At 36.0% G+C, this 24,082-nt stretch overlaps 2 protein-coding genes across 9 annotated transcripts in view; one reads left to right on the plus strand and one right to left on the minus strand.

Annotated features, from left to right (window-relative positions):
• The window catches only part of HOMER1 (homer scaffold protein 1), a 145,562-nt gene that overhangs the window by 102,080 nt on the left and 19,400 nt on the right, over positions 1 to 24,082 (plus strand). The window contains exons 10-12 of one of the 7 annotated variants that reach the window (XR_012635534.1): positions 1,438 to 1,502; positions 3,065 to 3,340; positions 7,918 to 8,005. The exons of 3 other annotated variants lie outside the window; for them this stretch is intronic. The gene's annotated coding sequence lies outside the window, so the exon portion shown is untranslated. Of the gene's footprint in view, positions 1 to 1,437; positions 1,503 to 3,064; positions 3,341 to 7,914; positions 8,022 to 24,082 lie in introns of those variants that run through there. 3 more of the 7 variants (XR_012635532.1, XR_012635533.1, XR_012635535.1) reach the window with 3 other exon arrangements.
• The window catches only part of JMY (junction mediating and regulatory protein, p53 cofactor), a 65,808-nt gene continuing 50,942 nt past the window's right edge, over positions 9,217 to 24,082 (minus strand). Inside the window, exons 7-11 of one of the 2 annotated variants that reach the window (XM_074932105.1) lie at positions 19,724 to 19,810; positions 17,139 to 17,234; positions 15,330 to 15,882; positions 12,691 to 13,001; positions 9,217 to 9,330 (exon numbers count right to left, since the gene is read on the minus strand). In XM_074932105.1, the coding sequence (XP_074788206.1) occupies positions 12,694 to 13,001; positions 15,330 to 15,882; positions 17,139 to 17,234; positions 19,724 to 19,810 (1,044 nt within the window). In that variant the 3' untranslated portion in view covers positions 9,217 to 9,330; positions 12,691 to 12,693. Of the gene's footprint in view, positions 9,331 to 12,620; positions 13,002 to 15,329; positions 15,883 to 17,138; positions 17,235 to 19,723; positions 19,811 to 24,082 lie in introns of both variants that reach the window. The other variant, XR_012635531.1, reaches the window with a different exon arrangement.

Here is a 24,082-nt window from a genome sequence, read left to right on the forward strand (position 1 = left end):
CTTGGAACTTAACTGGTTTTGAGTATTTAAATGTGTCTTAGATGTACTATATGTTAGTTTGTATACAAATCTAAGCAAAGCATGTCCTGGTAGGCAACCTGCAGCTCATGTTCTCCCTGAGAACATAGCCTGACTTTTTTTATTTTCAAAAAAAAAAAAGTTACAAACTTCATCTCCTGAACAGAAATTTGCTTTATCAATCAACCATGGTTAACTAATGCTACCTTTGACTGAGGTCAGGTCCTACACTCCTCCTGTCTTTTCCTGGAATGGATTAAATGAGAGTAGACACGCTCCAAGTGTCACTCACTAGCATGTGGCTTTTCTTGATCCCATCTGCTGGCCTTGGGCACCATACGAATGGCCCATGAATAGCCAGGCCTTGAAAAGGCCGCCAGACTGACCCACCAAGCACAGCTGAATTTAAAGCTGAGTGACAGAGCAAGGTGGGGGTGGGAGGTGGGAATGGTTTATGGGACACAGAAAACACTGTTGCACATAATTTGTTCATACAGTGATAGCAGGCAAGAGAAGAAGTAATGACCTTATGTTTCAGCTTAGTTTGCTATAAAGAGAAACCTTCAACTAGTAGGCACTGCAGTGGATCACTTGTAGAGGCTGTGATTTTCTATCAGTGGAAACATTCAGGAAAGTATTAGGGAAATGACACAGGTACATGTGCTCCAAAGGATAGGATGTATATTTTTTTTTATTATTTTTAATGCCAATTCAAGAAATTTTTTTAATCATGTCATTAGAAACCAAGAGCAGTGTGCAATGGCTTCTTTATCAAATTGGTTCTGCAGGACTCTGTTCCTTCCAACAGTCACTTTTACTCACCGCAAGTGAGGGTCGGGGGGAAAAAAAAGGCCATCACTTTATGAAGCTTCATATGAAGTTGATTCATAAAACATCTGTTGTGTTCTTTAAATTGTGCAGTGAACATGCATGGCAGTTTGAGCATGCATTTATGATTTTGTATGCTAAGAACTCAGTTATATTCCTTACTGAAATTTAATGGGATTAAAATAAAGTACCGAGGAAGAAAAAGCATAGTTAATATAAATGCTTTGTATGAATTGCATGATTCTTCAATTTTTCTTATTCCTGTGACTTTTACACAGTAATATACAGAGGGAGTGTGATGCAAATTAGGGAAGTTGTTTAAGATAGAAGAATGAAGTAAACAGTGAGTTTTGTTTGAAAGACCATGAACATGCTTGGCGTTATATAAGCAATATGGGTTATAGTGACACGTCTGAGGGGAGTCTACTGTCTTCTATGGTAAGGAGTGAAAAGAAGGCAATACAGGTGATTTGTCTGTGGCACAAGCATCTCCAGCAAACATCCCACAGACAGCACCAACTACCATAGGAACAAAGGGATAAGGCAGCAGATTATATTGTCAATATAATTTTGGGGGTTTTTTTCCCCCAGAGTTTTGGTTGATTGAGGAGTGAACCCCTGCATTACACAGATAAGCAGCAGCTCTAACAGCACAGGTAAGAATCTGCCTGTTTTTATCCACCAGCCTTTCCTCTTGAGGCAGTGTTTCAAGGGAGATGTGCTGTCTTTGAGCTGATGAACATCTGGACAGTTAGCGTAACAGTGGTGAAGATTTCCTTAAAGTTTAGAGAAGGAACGAGAGAGTGAGTGTCTCAGTGCAAAATGGGAAAGGGCAGGAAGGCACCTCTGTGGGAACGAAGTCAGGTCTGCAACTCTGCAGGATGGAGAGCTGGACATAAACTTGAAACACTTCCCTAAGCAAGGCAGGTTATGTGGCGATGCTGCTATAGCTTCCTATTAAAACTTCTAATTGTTTTTTGCCATTTGTGTCAGCAAAGTGATGCCCTTAAATGGCTGACACAGTACATCTGAAGTTTACAGAGCCTGTTTTATTGCTGGGTTAATTACATCCCTCCTAAAAGGTAAAAACATAGTAGCAAAACTCTGTAGCTCTCTAAGCATAAAGCTCAGGCTTCAGTGGTGGCAGTGACACACTGGTTTGGATGATTCAGATACTGCACAAGTCCAAGATTTGTGTAAGCTCCCTCCTACAGCAGGAAGAATAGAGCCTGTAAAATCAGCTTCTCCCTACAATGAGAAGCAGCAGTAAGAACTGCTGAGAAAAGGAACAGTTCATAGGTTTTGGAAAAAGAGATCCAAGAAACTCACTTTTTTACTTCTCTCCCTTCTCCCCATCCCTACTGCTGAGTATTAAGTGGTGTAACAGAAACAAACCCTGCATATACCAGTGGTTTCTGTGAGAAAGAGATGGTGTTCTATTTCTACAAGTTTGAGAAGGATTGTGGCCCAGTGAGTATTTATTTACAATGTACCTTTCCTTTACATCCAACATGTAACGAACAGAAAAAATAAATGGTGGTTCTACCCATCTCCCATCTTCTATGTGTTGTACAAACATTTAGACCTTATTCTGAGTAACATACCACTGCCTTCCAAGTGTGCCTGCAGATACATTCACTGATTTGCCATTCTGATGCATGCATTAAATATACTTCCAACCTGTGGGAATACCTATTAGTAATAAAAAATGCAGGTACTTAACTAATGAAGCCAATTTCAAAGTAGACACCAGTTGATGGTAGCAAATACACCTAAACAAGTTTGTCCTGCAGAGCAGAATTTGTGAAGGCACACACACCAGGGTCACAGACACTGCTGAGGGCATGGTGAGCGCGTTAGGAACACACCTCAGCTACAAATACAACCCTCCTCTTTCATAAGAAAAGTGAGTGATGATCAAAAAACTTGCTGATTTCAAAACACATTTCCTAGTTGTTCTACATGTTCTGCCACCACCCAAAATGAACAGCATATGCCATTATCCCCAGAAGTGAAAAATGCCACCAGAAAACCTGAGCCAGACAGGTCTGAAATTCTGGTTAAGACACTTTACAGTGTAGATTTGTACTACAAATGCAATATTTGTTTCATTTTGTTATTAGAAGGGTCATACCTTTTTCTTGTTTTCTCAGGATTGTAATGCACTAAAAAATTCCATACGCTGAAATACACTGCATTTTTTTCTTCTCATGTTAAGGGACTAGCTGGCTGTAGAACCTGCCTGCGCTGACTTACCTGTGCTGTAGTTCTTGTACCAGAAGCACAAGAGTGAAAGAAAAAAAGATATGCAGTACAAACATACCTCTTCAGCAAGATTTATGCCTAGAAAAGTAACACCACAAGATGTATAAAAAATATCCAATAAAACAAACAGCAGGCAACCCTAGTCTGGGACATGACTGGTCATCTATTTTGGAATATTTCCCCTCACCTGGAAAAAAAAAAGGTTAAACTCTGCAGAACACTCATAAAGGTACTTCTAAAGTATCCACGTTCTTCATATACAATCTATAGTTTGCTTCTGAAATATTATATTGTACATATGCCAAAAAAAGCAAATAGTGGAGATGCCATGTTTTTGATTTGACCTTTTCCACTATCATTATTTGCATTTTTAAGCAATTGCAGGTGGAATCTCCATGTAAGGGGCTGCCAACTAGCTAGGTCTAAACTGGTAGAATAGTCCAATAAGGGAGCTAAACTCTTAGTGTTTCTGGGTTTAAATTTTTACTCTTTTTCATAAGAGTATTTTTGTCTTTTGATTAAGAGATGGAAAGTGTGTATGACCTGTAGTTAAGCACAACTATCCTGCATTATTTAAGAGCAAGATTCTTCTATAATACCTAAACAGTTTATGTGACATAGTTTACAAAGATGTTACCTAAATATAATTATCCCCTGCTGCAACAGAGCTTAGGCACAACCATCTGCCACTGAACAATGACAGGCAGCTTGAGGAGTTAAAGAATGACAGTGGAAACCTAAATGAACCATATATGGATTCCTTCTTGTGGGAAGCAAACTGTATTAATTTTTAATACTGATACATATTCAAAGTTAAAACCAGACAGTGGTCAAATAAATACCCTTTAATAAAGAAAAAAGGAATCATTTTAAAGCACCAAAACTGTGAGTATGATGTTACATTGCATGTACAAGAAGGTGAGTGCAGTACTTTGTGTACAGGTTTAAATTTCTGAGTCATCATAATAAAAAACATGAAATACACAGCAATAAACTTGCATTGCAGAAAAGCTGCACTAAAGAAAAAAGAGTAAAAAGCAGAGAGTTAAAACTTTCTTAGATTTTAGGTATTGCTAGAAATAGTTTAGTTTTTTACTTTTTTTTAACATACTTGTTGCTTAATACTTCATAACATTGAGTATTTTTAGGCATAGTAAATTTGCAGAGTCGTTTACAATAAAATATGCATTTAATAGGTCCTTTTTAATATAATGGAGTTAAAGAACTTTCTTAAAGCCAAGCACAATGTGCTAGTAGTGTTCGAGTCTACTGATAATATTGCACAAAGCTAGTGAATGGCAAATTGCTTTTCTTTCTGATTATTTTACTTATTCAGCAGGCTTAACTATGAAGTTGGTTTCATTAAACTTCACTGGCTTCACTCATGCAAGACAACCTGCAGCCATCTATATTTCTTAAGCTTTTATCTTATGATGATGTATTTGTATGTATTTAAGATGAAATTCAAAAGATATAGCAACCACAGTAACATACTGGGAGATATTAAATGAGTATCCCTAATCCCCAATACCTATTTCCGAATTAAGAAATCAAAAATGTTTCTAAATCTGAAAACCAAGCAAGTCTACAGCAAACTAATTACCAAACAGGTTGACAGTCTCTAGAATAAAATCTCTCCAGAGTTTGGATTATACTCACCAAAATGGCCATCGTCCTTTTTCCGTGTTACAAATGGACACACTGCTGGTTAGTAGCCTTAGATACCAGCTTTAAATAATACTCTAATATTAGAAACTCAGCAGAGTAAAATTCATTGCTTGGTCATTTTCCATATTAGAGGTACATTAGAGTATTCACATTTGAGAATGGAAAGATGACCTTTTCTGTCAAATTCTGAAGCCCTGGGCCACAGAATACAGAAGACCTGAATCACAATAAAAATACATAGATTTCAGGTTGCAGATTCACTACAATCAGAGCTGGAGGTTTTGGATTAATGATCAAACTGAACAGGAAGTGCAAAGAACCGTATATACAACACCCCCTCCCAAAAATATACGGGCATGACCACCCACCCTTGACCCTCCTAAAAATTCTTAAGTATTTCTGTATTAGGCAGCAATTAAATATAAATTTTTCCTACAAAATGAATTTAAGTTACAATATATTAATAGGTTAAAAATAGACATTGCTGTACATTTTACAGCACTGATAGCAGTATGTCAATGTGCTTATTACACCAAAGAGCAATCTGCAGTCAAGTTTAGGATGACCTACTGTCTGTCAGCTCCAGTAGCACTGAAGTCATGCAACGCGCTCTCCCAGTAAGGTGCTCCTGTTTACTCCTTTTCTTTGCAAGAAGCTTTGCTTCTTTTTAACATCAATTCTGTAGTGCCAGACATAACAACATATTGTCCATGCTTATGAATCATTACCAGAAATATATCCAGGTAATTTAATTACATAAGCATTACAATGGAAAGAAAATCTGATTACACGTGAGCAAACTTGATCTACAAATTACACTTTTGAAATTCAGTGCAACAAACAGAATAAGGGTAACATTAACCATTAAGTTTCTGTCTCCTCTTAGTAAGTTTCTTCAATAATGCACCTATCATTACTTTAATATTAAACATTACAGAATATAGTGCCTATACTCAAAATGATTCTTTACAAATAATGTAGTGAAGTATGTTGAGTTCTATCCCTGACGCAGCCACAAAAGAACACAATATATAATCATACTAATTTATTTTACAGGTGTCTGGTGTAGGACGCAGACTGTCAAAATTAAAAAAAAAAATAAAATATATATATCCTTAAAAGTGATGGTTAACAAAAATGACAGAGCCTTCATCTACCCTAGACAGGTAGATTAACTAACATATGAAAATACAGTAAAGTGAATGAAATAAGATTACTGGTTATTTGTAAAGTATCTGGAACCTCTGTGAGTGACAACATGAAATTCATGTTGATACAGATTGATTTTCTGATCAAAAGACTATTGCTGTTTACCTTATATTTTGGTTATTTTAGTAGAAGCTGAGTATTTAATTTCTTGTTCCCACTCAAAAAAATCTTCAGTCCTCACATATGCATTTGTACAATAACATCATGCAACTCTTACTGTAACTGAGCCAGTGAGGTAAAAACAGTTTTAATTTGAACAAGGAAAGACATTTCTAAAAATGGAAGAAGGCTGAAAGCTGACAAACTGCTTAAGATAAATGACTAGCAACAGAACATAGCCACAGCAATGAAGTCCAGCCACAAATGAAAAATGCCAGTAATAGGTACTCTTTTTATGGAGGCTCTCTTTCCTTGCATATCTTTCTATGTTTTTTCTGTAGTGATGCTTGCTAAGATTTCTCAAGGACCAACACAATTATTACAGGTTTTTTTCAGCTATGGAGGAACAGATCTCAATATAGGACTGTCATAATTTCTGTAAGTTTCTTGTGAATATACTTAAAACTTTCCCCATTTGCTGCTATAGCCATCCCACTGAGAAAACTTCACATTACAGGGAATGGGAGGTTTTATGCCTATATACTACATATGCACTATTTTTATATCAAAGTGGAGGATTATATGAAATTATGACATCTAGTGACTCATGGAGGATTAAAATCCAGGTTTACTTCTTTTTAGAACTATGTGGAAAAAACCCCCACTTACTTTCCATACTGAAGATGGCCATTTTGAACTCTATATAAACTGCTGTGACCAGCATAACAGCTGTTTGTGTGTGCATGAAATATATATGAGAACTCCATTTCTATAAGCTATTACAGGAATCTATGATTTCAGCTAAATATAAAACAGATTAAGGACAGTAATTTTTCATCAGTATGCACACATTTTTCCAAGGCAAACTTGACAGATCACATGGCAAACAAATTTGAAAACTGTATTACAGTACAGCATGGAGCTATTTAGATAAATAACAACACAGTGGTAAATTGTAGACACAAATGTTGTGCAAGGGGACCATTGCACCTATACCTTAATATTACTCTATTTTCCTTGGTTTGGAATTTTGCTAGTGTCTCATGTGCATACTGTAAGAAATAAAACTTCAGGCTGGAAAATAGGAAAAAAAGGACATAAAAGTTGCTCAACCACCACTGTTAATTTAGCACTAAGTTTTAGATGAACTTATGATCTGAATGCTATTATACATCATAGTTCTGCTTTGTGCTACAGCCAAAAATTTGATTACCTTGGTTTTAACATGTGGTATGACTGGAAATACAGACAGATGTATGCAGAGCAAACACACCGCTGCTTACAGTACAGGCAACATCAAATGACTGATGAACTTTGAAATGGCTGTTATTGCTACATGAACACAGTATTGGACAGCTTGCAACCACACAAAGTAACTCAGGGTTCAGAGAAACAGTGTGAGAAAAAAAATACCATGTTGTTTTAGGTCCTTGGAAAGTCAGTATCAAGTGTTTCATACAACTGATCTCGGGATAGAAAAACACAGACCTGATGACTAATACAGCAAAATCGATACAACTCTACAGTAACGCTGCTCACAGGTGCTTTGAAAATGAATGTTAACTAACTTTATAAATAAGGCAACAAGGCTAAGAAAATGCCTGCTGACAGCAAGAGTAAAGTGACATCCTTTCGAGATGTTTGACAAAGCTTTAGTTTCAGGACAGCCACAGCAAAACAATGAAGGGTTAGACAGCTGAGGTTCCTTTAGGTTACACGGGCTATTGCTAATATAAGTTCTCATGTTCCTCTTTACATAAGTAAATGGCAAGACATGAAATCTCCTGTTATAAATGTTAACACAGTATGTGTTCCATTTCATGACAGCAGCAATGTATGACTCCACTTCAAAAAATCCAAACAAATACAGACAGATAGTAGTTTGTCTGTCACAAGGGGAACAGTGAATGGACCACACTGCAGAAAGGACAGGGACTGCGTATTTCTCAAACACAGTGAGTATCATGCCAGTAAAAATAAAATGCTAGTGACAATTCAGTTTTCTTAGAATTGTAATGGGCTGACTTTATTATCACATGCAGTTTCTAGATGGTATGAGGCTACCTGGATCGCTGTACTGACCTACATCTCAGTACTGTGGTATTTTAAGAGTAGCTGCCTGCAGCCATTAGTCATAAAGTTAAGTATTCACCGCAGATGAAGCTGTAACTCTCCTTTAAAAATAACAGAGTCAGGATCAAAATGGAACTTTTTTTTTTTCAGCTAGTAAGCTTTTGGGTATGAAACACAAACATTTTTTGCAGCCACTAACAGGAATAATGAAATCCAGCAAGAGAAGCATGATTTTCACAGCTGAATTATCAGTATGCTTAAGTGCTTTCATCTTTTTTGAAGAAGGCTGCTTAATCAAGCCATTTTAAACCAAAAGAGAAAAATAATTTTAAGTATGAAATTACAAAATATTGCTTCTTATAACAAATGATAAAGGTATAACTTGGTTCAACATAGCTAAATATTTTTTAAAAGCCTGAAAATGTCCACTTCAAAAAGGTGTCAGACTACAAATGACCTTCTAAAAAAGTGCTGCAGTATGTCTTGCTAAATGTACCATGTTGGAAACACACACATTCTTGAATATGTACTGAATTCAACTCTTGTTCTTATTGTGCTGTGGTCACTTGTTACTTTTCATCCTGACATACACTTCTTCAAACTAAGAAGACAAAAAAATAATCTTAGCTTCATGTTACTGAATTTCAGCTACTGTAGTGCAACTAGGAATTCTGCTCTTTCTGGAATACCACACCAGAAGCTACACAGCAAGCCTCTCTGCAAGGAGCTATTTAGTTGGATTTTCAAGCAGATTATATATTCAGTGCAGTGAAGGGGACATTTTATAGCTGGTTTGATGTCTTGGCTGAATCCCAAACTTACTCTAACAGCAAGTATTCTCCCAAATCAACATGCCCCCCCACACTTAACTGGCCACACATTTCTAACGCAAATACAGAAAGTGCTTAAGAATAGGGCATTCTTGATTATAAAAAATGCACATTAAACAATTCTGCCCCCACCAGAATTTTTTTAACAAATTACAAGAAAAAAGTGACTCAAAAATTAACATTTCAGGCCATTTTTTCCATATACCAAATCATTTGCCAAAGAAAGCAAGCCTCTGGTTGAATTGATGGTCATAACTGCTGGCTCTGAATTTTCAGAAATGAAGAAGAAAAGTAATCTTCAACTGAGGTTTCTTTTCTCACATCAGTGGCTGTGAATCACCTGTTTGGGAAAAAAGAAAGAGGAACGTCTGAAAAGCTAAACAGCTGTACAAATACTCTCTGATCAATGTATCAGGCAATTCCAGCATGTAACACTAAGCAGCATCTTCAAAAACCTTGATTTGCTTTGCTCCCAGGGTAATGACACACTAACTCTGGAGCCAGGACACACAGCATATGCCCAGGTCTTTTTTTGCCTTCTGGCATTATTGGCAGTGAACTTAGATTAGAGTTTGAAGAGGCCCAAAATACTGAATTAGAAGACTATGGAGAACAAAAGCTTGCTTCTTATCTGTTACTGTGTCCATCGCACCCAGGAACCCAGATTTCACAGTATTTCAAGCACTCTTAATGTACTGCAGTGATTTATGTGTTCCATCACATACATTCACACACAGATAGGCTTGGAATACTTTTGCTAACCAGTAATCTGATTTTTTCATACAGAAGCTACTGCATCTTTATACTGCTTTTTCAGCTGTACTTCCAAAACACAGAATGCCTCAACATTTTTGTACATGGTTTAGAGTGTCTGTAAGAAAGGAACTGCTCTTAAAAAAGTTAGTCATAACTTTATGTAGAAGTTAACTCATAAAGCAAGTAATACAAGAGAGGACTAGATCTCTTCCAGGAACTGCTATTAGTTTACCTTCAAACTTCAGTAATTAATGAAACTACTTCAGTGGGCAATGTTAATACTCCTTACACATACATTAAGACACTTTGGCACTTGATACAACATACATCATTATATCAGATTTAGCCTTCATTCCTAAGGCAAATAACTGCATTACATTTAGCCTGTAAGGATATACATGTATTAAGCATAATTCATAACGTATGTGACAATATACTTTTGTATAACTGTTTTCAACCCAACATCTACGCAACTGATTTTTGCATGTGCAGGGCTTCCAGTTAAAAATCTGTAGGTCACTCCTAAAGCATGGTATTAAATGGATAATCTTTTATTAAAAAATACTATTCTGCAATTTCTACAACAGACTTCCATCAGATTTTACTCGTGTAGTAAATTCAGGATAACCAGTCTGTATGTTCAAGCAAGCACACTCATCTATGTGAAAAGTATTTATTCAGCTGAATTTCACTAGGTGTTTGTCTCAATCTCTGTTCTCCCAGATTATTTCACACACTTCCATAGCAGGGTCCCATTTTTCCTTTCTGAGCTGTTAGCTATTTTGAACAATCACTTTTCAATCAGATCTGTACTATCTGTTAAATAGTCTCATCTCATGAAAACAGGATTGCTTTTATAATAAAATAGGACATTGGAAAGAGAAAGCAGATCTCAGATGTGTGAAGAACTCCAAGGGGCACACACTCAGAACTCTGATACTGCATCCATCCTACTTTAGGTCCAAGTGATTTCACGGGACCAGCATTTGACAGGAGTGCATCCTTAAAAGGGGAAGATACCACAACTGTAGACTGGTAAAAAGGAGACAACAACCAGTACACTACAGGTACTGCACAGCAGTGATTTTCAGCCTGCACTCTGAACTGCTTCTATAGGGCTGCAAAAGACAGCAGAGGAAAACATGTATTTATATTGTATGGCAATGTACACATGAGACTTCTGAGAGGATACACTTCCAATGGAAAATGTTTAGGAGGTCCACCAACTAGATGAAAAAAAATTCAAAGTCACTCTTGGAAAATTCCTTCATCTTTTTTTTTTTTAGATGGCCCCTAATATTAAAGCATATTCTTGCTAAAAAAAGACAATCTCAAAGAGTAAGTTTAGCTTTACTGAAATCATAAAGTCAAATCAAAGTTTATATTTGCTCAGTTTTCTGTGAAATGAAAAGGGAATAATTGCATTGAGAAAGCCCAGTCAATTCCGAGCCATGTCTTTTCTTATAGCTGTCACTTGATTTCTGAAGGGCTGTGGTAGTGAGTTTTCAGTATGTAAGTACAGAATAAAGTAACATCCAAGCAAAATTATTTTCACTTTGAGTTTCAGCAAGAGTTAAGTACAACTCCACTTCTGTATTTTCAACTCCAGAACTAGCAGTACATTTGGTGTGGAATAGAGGGAGCATGCCCATAATTAAACAGTATGAAATCATTAGTGTGGCCAATGGCTAGTTCATGAGGAAATAAAAGCAACATTTATTTTCCTTTTCAAAAATTTTAAATATTATTACTTGAAAATAGCACACCATGGAACAGTTTGAGACATAGTATTTCATAATCACAACAACATTCAGCAGATGATGTGCTAAGTCACCACCACTTTTTAAACAGCTGTAATGCTTTACCAATCATTCTCCAGTTACGGTAATAACTAACCAGGGCAGAAATACCTGACTGTAAACATCCAGAAAGGTTATCTTTTTCCTACTGCTAGCTGTGTTGCAAGGATTATAAATATTTATCTTCCATACTCTCAAAATACCTTTAATTTCTTAACAGATTTTTAAATTCTTCAGATTGTCACACCTTTCTTTTCTCCAAATTTTAAGTTTAGTGGGAACTTTCATTAAGACCTAAGTTCATCCACATGCCAGTATCAGAGAAGAACCACCACAGAAGAACAGCACTATATGCTCTTATTGTAATCAAGAACCTCTTTGTGCTACTGATGCAGCCATAATTTAAAAAACTAATCTCCTGGTAATTTCTGGTTTGTTCTGATATCATTAAATTCATTTGCTGAAGTCCAGTATCTGTACTTTCAGGCACTGTAGCTTAGTATAAGGAAAGTTCATGGGATTTGTATGAATAGCAGACGTATAAATTGTATTTGTATATTTACTATTAATAGTCTGGAAATTCAGTTAAGTCAGAGATTTTACAGAGTGAAACCAAACTATCAAAGACTCAGTCACACAGCGTAACCGATGAGATTTCAATGTGTTCAGCAGTCAGATCTAACTGTCCTTCACTTGGAGCTATTCAGTCCAAAGTAATAAACATGCTAAATTTTTACAAGGCTAGAAGCAATTAGAAAATAAGTACAAGGTATGTCCAAGAGTCATTGTGCTGCTTTGTTACTTAAAAACTTTTTACAGCTTTTCAGTAAGCTGCAAACAGTCACTTCAAACTTATTAAACAAAGTAAGAGCCTTTTTTAAAGGATCAGTCCTGTCAATATTCAGCAAAAGTATTCAGACAATAAAAGGCTAAGATGTTGCCTAATAAAAATTTTTCCTTACTATAAACCTTAAATTCTTTGAAAAGTAACTTATACTAAATTCATATGTGCATGTTTTAACACACTGGATGTCAGTTTAGTCACGTTCATACTAAGTTTCCTAGAATGCACAACCTGAGGCTTAGCCGCTATTGTATACAAAAAGTGTTGAAGAAATTTTTCTTTGTAAATGTAGATTAATTACAGGTTAATTTTCCCAGTCTGTGCAAGGCAAACTCTCCTCTTCATCCTCCGATTCAGGTGATGCTTCCTTAATTCGTCGCAATGCTTCATGGATGCTCCTTGTCAGAGGGTCAGTATCAGGCAGAATTGTAAAGGATTCTCTCAAAACATCTTTCTGCACTTTCTTCAGTTTCACCCCTTTCCTGATCTGTGCCAAGATGTTATTGCTATCATCTTCATCAGGAAAAGGAGGGAGACTTCTCTGCTCAACTTTTCTTAAGTGAAAGCTGCCACGCTTCAAGGAAGCCAGCACTTCATCCATCGGGGAGCTCACTGCAGTAAATCAAATTCAGTATTATTTTTACTAAATTTTATCAGCCTTCATTTCTATTTCCTACAGACCAAAAAGTAGCCACATACTATTAATCCGATAGTCTACACCATAAGTATAATGGTAGCTCCAACATTGGTTTAGTCTACATGTTTATCTTCCCTGTTACCAGGTCAAAACTGGTTTACACAGACAATTACAATTTCTGAAACCATTCAACCTCCTATCAGGTGGGTAGTAAACCCTTTTGGGGTTTACAATATGGCTTTCCTCTTTACAGTCAGGAAAGTCAAAACAGCTGCAATGAATCCAACACAAAGAAAGTGTTTACTACATTATCTTTTTTGACTTCAAAACTCAGGTAATGAGTATGTATCTTAAGTATTAGACTGTGTAGTCTATTCTCAGCACTTGCATTTTGTGGCTAATTTTACATATTGTATGATTATTACTACATGGCAGTGAGAGAAGCAGCAGCACAGTCAACTGCAACAGCATGCATTTTCCTGCTTCTCTGGATTGATGTACGTATTTAGCACCTAGTCACAGACTGCATGTATAAATTGCCTTCCTTTACAGTTAATGAAAACAGAGAAGAGTTAATACTTTATCACAAATCCTTCCTTTATCACCAATATGAAACTAGTTCTCTGCAGAAATATAAATCACACTTTGGCTCTTTGAAAAACTACAATGCATTATAATAAAGTACAACAGTTTGAAATAGCCTCACATACGCTAGCACATATACCACGCAGCACATAGCAACCAATAGATTAATACACATCTCCAGTTCTTTTTTGTGTATTTTTAAAATTCATTTTGCATTTATGAGTGTGCTTTGTCCATCTGACTAATGGCCCAGACAGCTGGAACAGACACAAGGAAAAGAGAAAAACAGAAGAATAATACAGGACTGCACATTTGAAGGAGGAAGGAAGGAAGGATTGTAAAAACACTCGTCTGTCACACAGAGACAAGTTTCTGAAGCCAATACTTGGAACAACTCAGGAAACACAGAGCAGCAGGTAGAGTGCTGCTGCAGACATCAACAATACTCATAAGAGGGAGGATATAATTTGATTTTATATTTGTCATTTTATGATGTATATCAAATTGCACGCACAATACGCACTTTATATAAAATTACAAGATAAAAGGGGTATCAGAAAAATAAACAGGACTACAGAAAAAGAAGGGAGCACAGCAGCATCAAAATTGACAATGAACTTAAGACACTGTACCTGCAACCTGAAAGATTCTTAAGAGCTTAAGAATTCTGTAACTATGCTGTTGCTTCAAGGGTTTTCAGTTATTTAAGGACAATTCTAGAGGAAACACTTTGTGTTTCTGTCTGATCGATGAAGACAGTTCTAATTTTGATTTTATCCGGATGAGGGAAAATATCAATAGAGGGATGTTTTCTGTAGCAGTAGCTGACAGAGCCAGATAGAATCTTTAATAAAATGTTATGACAGTCATATTACAGCAGCGTGAATTAAGGCCCACTTGATGTACTTTTTCTCAGTGACTTCCAGTAAAACAGTTCAGCCAAGTGCTTTTGAAAAAGCCATCTCTGATTTTTGAATAAAAACCTCGCTCCAATATAGCATGTTTCACCAAAACACCGGATTATTTTGTTCAAGCATGGCTGCTGTTCTCCCCATTTTATATATGGGATAAACAGTTAAAAATAAGTAGCACAGAATCAACAAGATGTAACACATCTCCCATCTCAGCCTTGTGCTCTATTCATTCTCCTCAGTTTCCAAAGAAGTTTTTGATCTTTTAACTATTTATTAACATGCTTTGCTGAATGATTACAGATTTAATTTCCAACTGTAGTTATATGTATATATCCTTATTCAGCTCTCAAGGGTTACTTGAGGGTCTGTGGATTTTTGTAGAAAAACTTAAACAAACCTTGAAAAAAGCATTCTCAAGGTTTCCTATGTCCCAAGACAAGTATTCATTTTACTAGGTCACAAATTATGTAAAATTCTGTTACTAAAAAAACCACTGCACACTCAAGGTGAAGCATGTATTTGCAGTGCTGGCTGTAAACTAGACAGGAAAATATGCATTTAGGAAACATTTATCTCCCTGCTAGTCTAACATGATATATCATAGACTAAGTTGCACAAGTGTTTTCTAACTGAACAAGTATACCATACGCTGTCATAAAGATCGTAACATCTGTTTGTGTTGCCAGCATTTGTCAATTGGAAAGGATTTAATAACTTCCCATTCATAATTATGGATTTTTTCTATAGAGTAATTCAAAAGAGGAACAGATATGCATTACAATTACACAGAAATTAAAACATTACCTCTCCTCCTCTGTAAACCCTCCAGATCACCAGTCTTCTTAAGCTTCTTCTTGGCACTGACTAGCTGACTGCTGTCAAAGAGATGTGCTGGTGGGACACCAGAAGAGTGCTGGACTCCCTTCTCCTCACTCTGACGTTTAACAAAGCTGTCGCTTTTCTCTAAGGATTTGGTGGCATCTTCCTTGGAGGGTAAAGGTGGAGGCGGAGGTGGAGGTGGTGGAGGCAAAATAGGTGGAAGCTGTACAACAGTAACAGTCTCTGGTTGAAGCTCATTAATGGTGAGTGGAGAAGTACTAACAGGAGGCAGTTCAGAGGTAACACCATTGGGAGGTAACGAAATACCCTGAAGTTGTTCTAAGCTTGTGGACTCCTGCACTTGCAAAGGCTGAACTGCATTCTCCAATTCCACCTCTTCACTTTTCTCTTGGATTTGTATGGTCGCTGGCAAAGACTGAGGTTGATTGACACAGGACACTGAGCTGGCCACACATTTTCTTCTTGCATGAGCCAGCCGTAGTCTGGTTGATTTAAGTATTACTTGCCCAGGGTACCGCTAAAGTGAGTAAGTTATTGACAGTTAGATAAGTACATACAACACACTATTCCAGAATCTAAGTACCCATTGTTAGGGTTTCATCTGATCTTTTTTTATTCATTTTGCTCTGGATGTAAAACCAAAGCAAATATATCCTCACCTTTATGCAAAAAAAAGATCCATTTTCTGAATTTTTATTCTTGGTTAAGTCATAATGTACATATGATTGGTCTAGCCAGGGATATACATGAGTTAGAATTAGGATTTCACTGGAAAACCAGACTGTACATTCAAAACTGATTTTTATGGAAACAAATATAAAATTCCCTCTTGCTTTCCTTTTCTAAAACTGGTCAATGGCTCCCTCTGCAACGAAGTCCTCTCTGACCTAATGTGAATCATACTTCTTAAAAAGGAATCTCTTGAAAACATCAAACATTTTGAGACTTTCCAAAGTATTTTTAATCTAGTTCTTAAATTTGCTGCCTCAATAGCTGTCTTTTCCTATTAGTTTCATCACTGGCATTTTTCTGCAAAATTTGAACTGCTTCTGAAAGACAGGTGCGTGACAACAGGTCTAATACACTTTACACAGTTTTGGTAGATATAAAGCAACAGAGATTGTAACAATATAAACATGCTCATGCATAATGTCAGTTCATTAATGGTTGCTGATTAAAATAAGTAAATTTGCTTTAATTTACTGAAGTTATGCAATTCAAGCCTTGCAAACAATAGGGATATGAAAAGTGTACTGCTGAACAAGACAGCTTTCCAGTAAAGAAGCTTCTCATACCTGTATTTTTTTATGTATTCATCAAAACAAAAAATATTTGCCAATTAATACTGTTTTCTTCCACTACCCCTTTGATTCTGCTTTCCCCTTCATTCCATCTTCTATCCATTTTCTGATACTTATATTGTAATAGGAGGGGGCAGTTACTGGCAGGTGTTCTAGCAATCAGTAATAGTGTTGGTATGTCAGACAGTAATGCTTTAAGGAAATACCATTTAGATTATACTTCTTTAAGGAATATTTGCTAAGTGTCTTGTCACAAGATACAGATATAAGACTGAACAGAAGCTTATTGCAGCACTGGAAATGCAACAGCCAGAGGAATTCATTACCACCAATGCCATATTTTGTTGTAGATTTTCCAAAGAACAGTTAATTGCACAATGAAAGAGAATAGCTAACAGGGTACTATAGTCCTGGCATGAGTGAAAATGTCTTTTGCAAAAGAAACGTGGAAAAGAACAACTATTCTTGTTACCTGTTTGAATGTGCGAAGTCTGTCCAGTGTTTTCTGTCGCTCCTGACTAACCCAGGAGCTCTTTCTTTCCTCTTCATCTTGTAATTGATCTTGCTTCTGTGAAAATACATGGAAAACACAAAAATGCTATGTTTAGCATAATTTTAAAAAATCAGTTAAAATTACTCTTCTACTGATTGTTAAGAATTACCTAAGAAGAATCTACTCAAATAAACACATTTCTGAACTTCAAAACTTGGCCTCTGTGCTCCCCTTAAAACACAGTATATAATTCATGTTTTATAATGTAAAGAAATGCAAAGCTCAGTAAAGAAAGATTTCAGTCTGGAACTGGAACACTTGAAGACTTGTTACCTTTAAAGATGAGAAAATCTAGATCTGTGACAGAATACTGAACTGAAAACAGCCCCCTTAAATTAAAAATTGTATAAACTAGCCAGACAGCAATGCAGTATCCATTTTCTCTCATTTCAAGAACAAAATGACAGTCCAAATTGCAACACTGCCCATTTAAATGTCATATTAGTATTTTCGCAGTGCATGAAATCACAGAACTGACTGCACAAAGTTCTGAATCCAATACTGAGCAAATTAAGTAAACATTTTCATTACAATTTTTTTTACAACAACAGTTTTACAACAGTAAATGAAAGTTTTTTATTTACTTAAGCTGTCATTATTTAATCCATCTTGATTTTCTGTAATCCTACAGGGTAAATAAATAAATAAAGCTCTTCCTTGCAGCTAAGACAGCTGTATTTTTTTCTTGTTTGGGGATCTTACCTCAGTGAAAATGCACCTATGGATCAATTTCCTTTAACTAGTCATCCATTTTCACAAAACTTCAAAGTTACTACATCTTTGAAACAAAACATTACTCTTCAAATTTACTGAAAGTGGATACTAGTTATCAGGTTGCAATAGTCATTGTATGTTATCAGGAAAAGTGATAGAACAGGTGACTATAAAGAAAAAACCCTGAGCAGAAACAACAGCTTTAATTTTTAAATGACTCACAGTATTTAGTATTACTTTTAAAAGCTCATCTTCATCATCACAATTAAAAATTCTGATCATTTTTGTGAACATTTACTGTCATTCAGTGAACACAAAAGCAGTGTCTGTCTGCCTGCCATTTTCAGAAGTCACCTAGTGGCCTGGTGTCCTTCATAAAGAGCCAACTCCTGTGATTTGGAAGGAAGTAAGCATAGATGCATTAGGAAGAGGAAGAGGAGAACAGGTCTGAAAAATAGTAAGGACAGGAAACAGGAAAAGGTGAAGAGGAATAAAAGCATGTAGTGAATATAACAGAGCAATGGGGCAAAGAAGTTAAAACAAAAGCATAAAGAAAATATTATAGCAAGAAGAAAGGATAGTTCTACCACCACACCTGCATGTTACATGTGCAATCAGATCAAACTTCTCCTGAAGCAGTCTCAAACTCAAGGGGGTTCTTTCTTTGGTTTGGTTTGGAGTTCTGTTTTGTTTTTGAATAATAGTGAAATCACAATTCTTATTTGGTTTTGGGTTTGGACAGCCTTGAGGTTATCCTTTAAAAACTCATCATGAAAACCCCCGGCTGAAAACCTATTTTACAATAATAGTAGAAATTTTCAGCCACACTATTAACAGAAAAAAAGACCAAAAAAACCCAGCTTAAGGTTCTTTATATAGTGCAAGCAGACAATTACATGAAATATGTAACAAAAAAGCTCTATAGTGTTTGACAGACAAGAAAATCCTTCAGCTTTGTCAAGTCTTATTTTTAAAAGTGATAAATGGACTACAATCCCACACAGCAAACTCCTTTGCCTTGTTGTAAGAATTTTTTTCTAAGTTCCTGAAAGAGTATGCCAGTGCGTACTGTCTTTCACAAGTAGCCTTTTCATAAAATAAATTATGCAGCTGATTTCCTGCACAAATATATCAATGTTAAAAATGTATAAGGATGAAACAGGATCACTTTCGCTAATCTAACTGAAGCCTGAATTAAAGAGACTTGGATTTCAATGCATCTTTGTCAGTGATCTTTATTAAATATTGATACTATATCAGCTCCCAAGACCTAGCCCAGAATTTGAATATTCTAGGATGTTCAGCAAAAGACTTAGACTGGCTAGCCTGTTCTCTGCGATGAGACTGTGCAGAGAATTGTGGAGCATACAGCTGCAACTACATATTTACAAAAGTTAGTTCTTTTGTAGAACGAAGAAAAATAATGAACACAGTTATTAAGATTCAAGAAGAAATGTGTATGGTTTCCTTACTCATCTCTACGTATCTGACGCCATACTCAGAGATGTCCAGAATCATCTATGTGCACACGGTTACAGACTATGCAGACTAACCCTAGCAGTAATCATTTAAGACTGTGAAACTAGCATGAAAGAACTGTTTTATTTGCTTGGGTTCTATGTCCCCCTTACCATCATAATATGATACAGAAATCCATGGTGCAAAGGTCAGGGATACACACCGCCTTTTAAAAACAGCTATCAGACTGAATACTCACCAAATGAATGTATAATGAGGAATGCATCCTGTCAACTAAAGGCTAAACTCAACAGCAGAAAATTCAAACTTACTAGCTGAATAGTATGGTGCATTTTGTATTCCTCCTCACTCTGGTGACGCTGCTGGATCTTTTCATTATGCTTTGCGATACAGATCTCCTGTAGAGACAGAAAATGTTATCTATAGAATATGATTTTAAAATATCGATTCACAGGCTATAATGTCGTATTTCACCAATAGCACTAGGCTTTGTAATTTTTACTTTTCTATCTCAAACAAGAAGATTTAATCAATCTAATCTTAGAGTAGAACCATAAAACAGAAACAAAACCAAGACAGACAAACCCAAACCTATTACTTTTAACTGTCAAAAGAATATACACGAGTAACAGCTGCTTAAAAAGTTTGTTCTACGATACCAGTACAAAATTTGTCACATACTTCATAAACCCGTTGTGTAACGCCATGTATTTGTATATGTGGATAATAACTAACTCTCAAAATATACTACATACATGCATTTATGCAACTAAAGAGCTTCTCATTTACAAGTGTCAGTTCATCTTTTGCATGCACACTCTGCAAGCACAAAGATTAATAAAGTTGTAACAATTTTACACATGCACAAGCAGGTTCACTTATGTTCGTGTGTGTAATGTCTGGTTTAAAAACAAGCATTTATTACATTGCCTGCAAATAAGAACGGGTTAAAAAAAACCCAGAGCTTGTGCAGGAATTTAAAATAGTGACATGTTCATAGGACAACACTGACAGCCAGGAAATCAGACAGTAGATACAGTGAAATCAGGCCTGATACAAGCACCACATAGAACTATAAACTTTTATGTGTAATCAGAAATACATCTCATGGCTGTGTAAGAGGGGGCAGTGTTAGGAAGCAGCCTGGAGTGTGACTGCAGCTAGAACACCAAAACGATGGGCTTCCCAGGCATCAGTCAGTTTGACTTACTGGGTAGAGTGAGACAGGAGCTTTGCCACTGAAAGCCATTGCTTGGGGCAGCTGATGGGGTTGTCAGACATCAAGCAAAATACTACAGCAGTGGCAGAAAGACACAAAAACAAGGAGGGGAGGGCTTAAAAAAAACCCCATTATTTTGGACACCTGGACAGCTCCTATGGACAAGGTGACTATGGACATACTATGATCACACAGAAAGGTAGCCAGTGTTCTGTATAGCAGAGAAATACTATGCTGTCTCAAATGTTTCTAAATAATAAGACCATCAATGTTGCTACTGTATACAGGTAACCAACAAGAGCATAAGTTTCTGTGGAAATACCATCCTAGATTCATCAGAGGAATAGATAGATAGATAGATAGATAGATATCTCTAAATGCTGCTGGGCTTTGTGTTTGTTTGTGGATTTTTTTTCCCTGATGAAAAGAGTTTAATTAAGACAGCTGGAAAAGTTAATCCATTTAAATTGTAACTGTCAAAGTACAAACTACCTAATTTCTGCATTTCAAAGACACAGCAACAGCTTCAGAATATTAGTACAGAATCTGACTTCTTGTAATACTACTACTCATTTACCTTTAGAGTTTATTCTCTGTTTATGTGATAAGTTCAATTAAAATTAATATAAAATAACAAGGAATGTATGTTATGAGATATAAAAGTGTTATAAAATAATGGGAATGTGTATGTTAGGTTTGGGTTTTTTCACATGTCTCAAACACTTGGGGGGCACATTGTTATGAAACATTTTCTCTTTATCATCAGTAACCAGACCAAAACATATTTGGTGCTAACTTTGTAGTAATGAACAACCTTATTTAATGTAATTAGATCTCTATGACTTGAAATAACAAAAGACTAGGAGAGGCTGAAAACATGTTGCAGCATGGGATTAGAAATCTGAATCATCTTAAATAATTACAGAAGTGGTCAAAAAAAAAAAAAGAAAGCTTGCAATTTCGTAGGGACAAATGCTAAGTTCTACTTGTAGACAAGATTTAAGTGACTATAAGCAAAGAATGAAGAAAAAAAACCAGCCAGGTGGCAGCATTAAAAAAACTATTTGGATGATTATGGGAGATGACAAGTTGAACATAAACTGACAAACTCCATCAAATAAAGAAAACATCACAACTGGGCGTATGAGCGGGAATACAGCCTGCTGCACATGTGAAGTAGTCCTTCCTTCTCAGCACTGAGAAAGCCTTACATCCAGTAATAGCCACACTTTAAGAAAGATGTGACCAACTGTATGGAACAGAGAGCATCAAGAAGCAACATTCATTTGTCTTTTAATCACCTGACTGACTTCACAGTATCAAACTGTACTTCTAGAGACAAAAAGGGAGAGCTGAGGGACCATGTCAATTCTAATCACTGGATAAACTACCACGTTTAAGACTAGTAACATGTAATATAAAGAGATCTGCATTAGTATTATATTTAACTAGTTCTGGTGAGTCTTGCTTTCAGATTGAAAAGCATCTTAAGTAAAAGCTTATTTTCTCATTTAGTAAGCTCAGTATGTGCAGAAACCATACTTTAAGTTTTCTCTGTTGTTACACCCTTATGTTGTAGTAGTAGTAACACCACCAACAATAATAATATGAAAGCACACCAAGTAATCCTATGCCACCTGTTTCAGCATGGTCTATGCTTTAAACTATGGTCTTGCAAAGTAGTCAAGGTGTCCTGTTAAATGGACATGACAGCATGTGAAGAAGCTTTCTAGATCAAAGCACACATTACAAACATACCTCAAAGAGCTTCACCAACCAGTTGCTTCTCCCATCTGCTCATGATAAAAAATACTTTTCCTGGACGTAAACTAATTCAATTTCTGCACAACTCTATTTTTCCAAAAGTATTTTTCTAGATGCCTCCTACATCATCTTTTTTAACTCAACGCTTTGCTATAAAGCTATCTCCCTAATAAAACAGCTGCTTGTTCCATATAACCTAATTAATACTACTGTGCAGCCAGCAGGGGGTAGACTGGGATAATAGTAGGGATATCCTTCATAAAAAAAATCTGTTAACTAGCTTTCAAGAAATATGAAAAGCAGTGAGACTTAAATCTTTTTTTTTATAATTAATCTTATTTTTTAGTAACTGTCATCAACACAAAGGAACATCAGGAAATGATTGCTTAAAAAATGCAAATATGTGATTAAAAAAAAGAGATAATAAAGAGTTTATATGCATGGTAGTACAGTGAAAGAACATCAACGTCTCCAAAACTGTAAATTTAAAAAATGCTGGCTCAGTTATTCAGAACCACAGCTAAATGAGATTTCTAACAAACCTTTAGCAAAAGTTTCTAAATAAAGGTTTGGTACAATTATTTGACAACAACAAAAAAAAAGAAGGATCAACTGCAAAAACAGCAAAAGGAATTTCTGAAAAACAAAAGTAATAGAGACTATAGTCACAGAAATTTATATTTGTATTACATAGAGTCTTATTCCACACAAAGTAATTAATTCCCTTTCACTATGTTATCTCTTCAACAGAAGATATTTTCAAATATCCAGTTGATGAAACTTCCTCAAAAAAAAAACCCCAAACAGATGATAGAGAATAGTTTCCTATTGTTTTCTTAATTATAATATCTGCTGCTAGAAAGGAGGCATTCTCCTAAGGGAATCTTCATTTGCCAATAACCTCGTAATAAACAAGGACTGTTATTTCTAAATGTATCACAAGACTGTGAAATACACCACTTAATGTACAGCTTCCTTTTTGTTTTCAACTACAAAACAGACAAGGAAAACAAAAAAAGAAAAAGAAACAAGATGACCCAAACCTCAACAACCCAGTCCAGAACAGAACATTTGTTTACAGGTCTGTTTTAAGATACTTTGCTGAAACAAGCATGGTCAGGAACAGAATCTGAAAAGCATTAAGCAGACTCTCAATAAATGTTGCTTAATTGAGACAGACACACTCTGAGAAAGAGACCACATAGTAAGTACTTTCCAAATGAACCCGCAAAAACTCATTCTTTTCTCCACTCAGCATTCTGTCATTACTGTGCTTATTCTCACCATATAGAATCTGCTCCTGTATCCCATCTGTATCTTTGTTCTGCATGTTTAATTTAAACTGCAAACTCTTCAGAGCAACAAGCCTTTTTTCCTCCCAGTTTTGTAAAGTACAGCTGCCCATATCAGGCACTATGAACAGTGCTCATTAACAATGTTTTATGATATCACTAGAATGGTCACTCAAGATACAAAGCTTCTTCATGTTTGAATCAAAGCCACAAGAGCCTTGATTTTCAGGTAATTACTAGTAAACTTAGTAGGGTTCTGCATTAGTCAGCAATAATAAGAGCAGCTACAGTAAATACCTCTACCATAAACATCCATCAAAATGACTATGTTCTTTTCTGCCCAATGAGCATCACAAAATGGCACACAACAACAGATTCTGCCTACTGTTTTTCTT

Source organism: Athene noctua, chromosome Z (genome assembly GCF_965140245.1).
Source record: "Athene noctua chromosome Z, bAthNoc1.hap1.1, whole genome shotgun sequence".
Classification (NCBI taxonomy): Eukaryota; Metazoa; Chordata; class Aves; order Strigiformes; family Strigidae; genus Athene; species Athene noctua.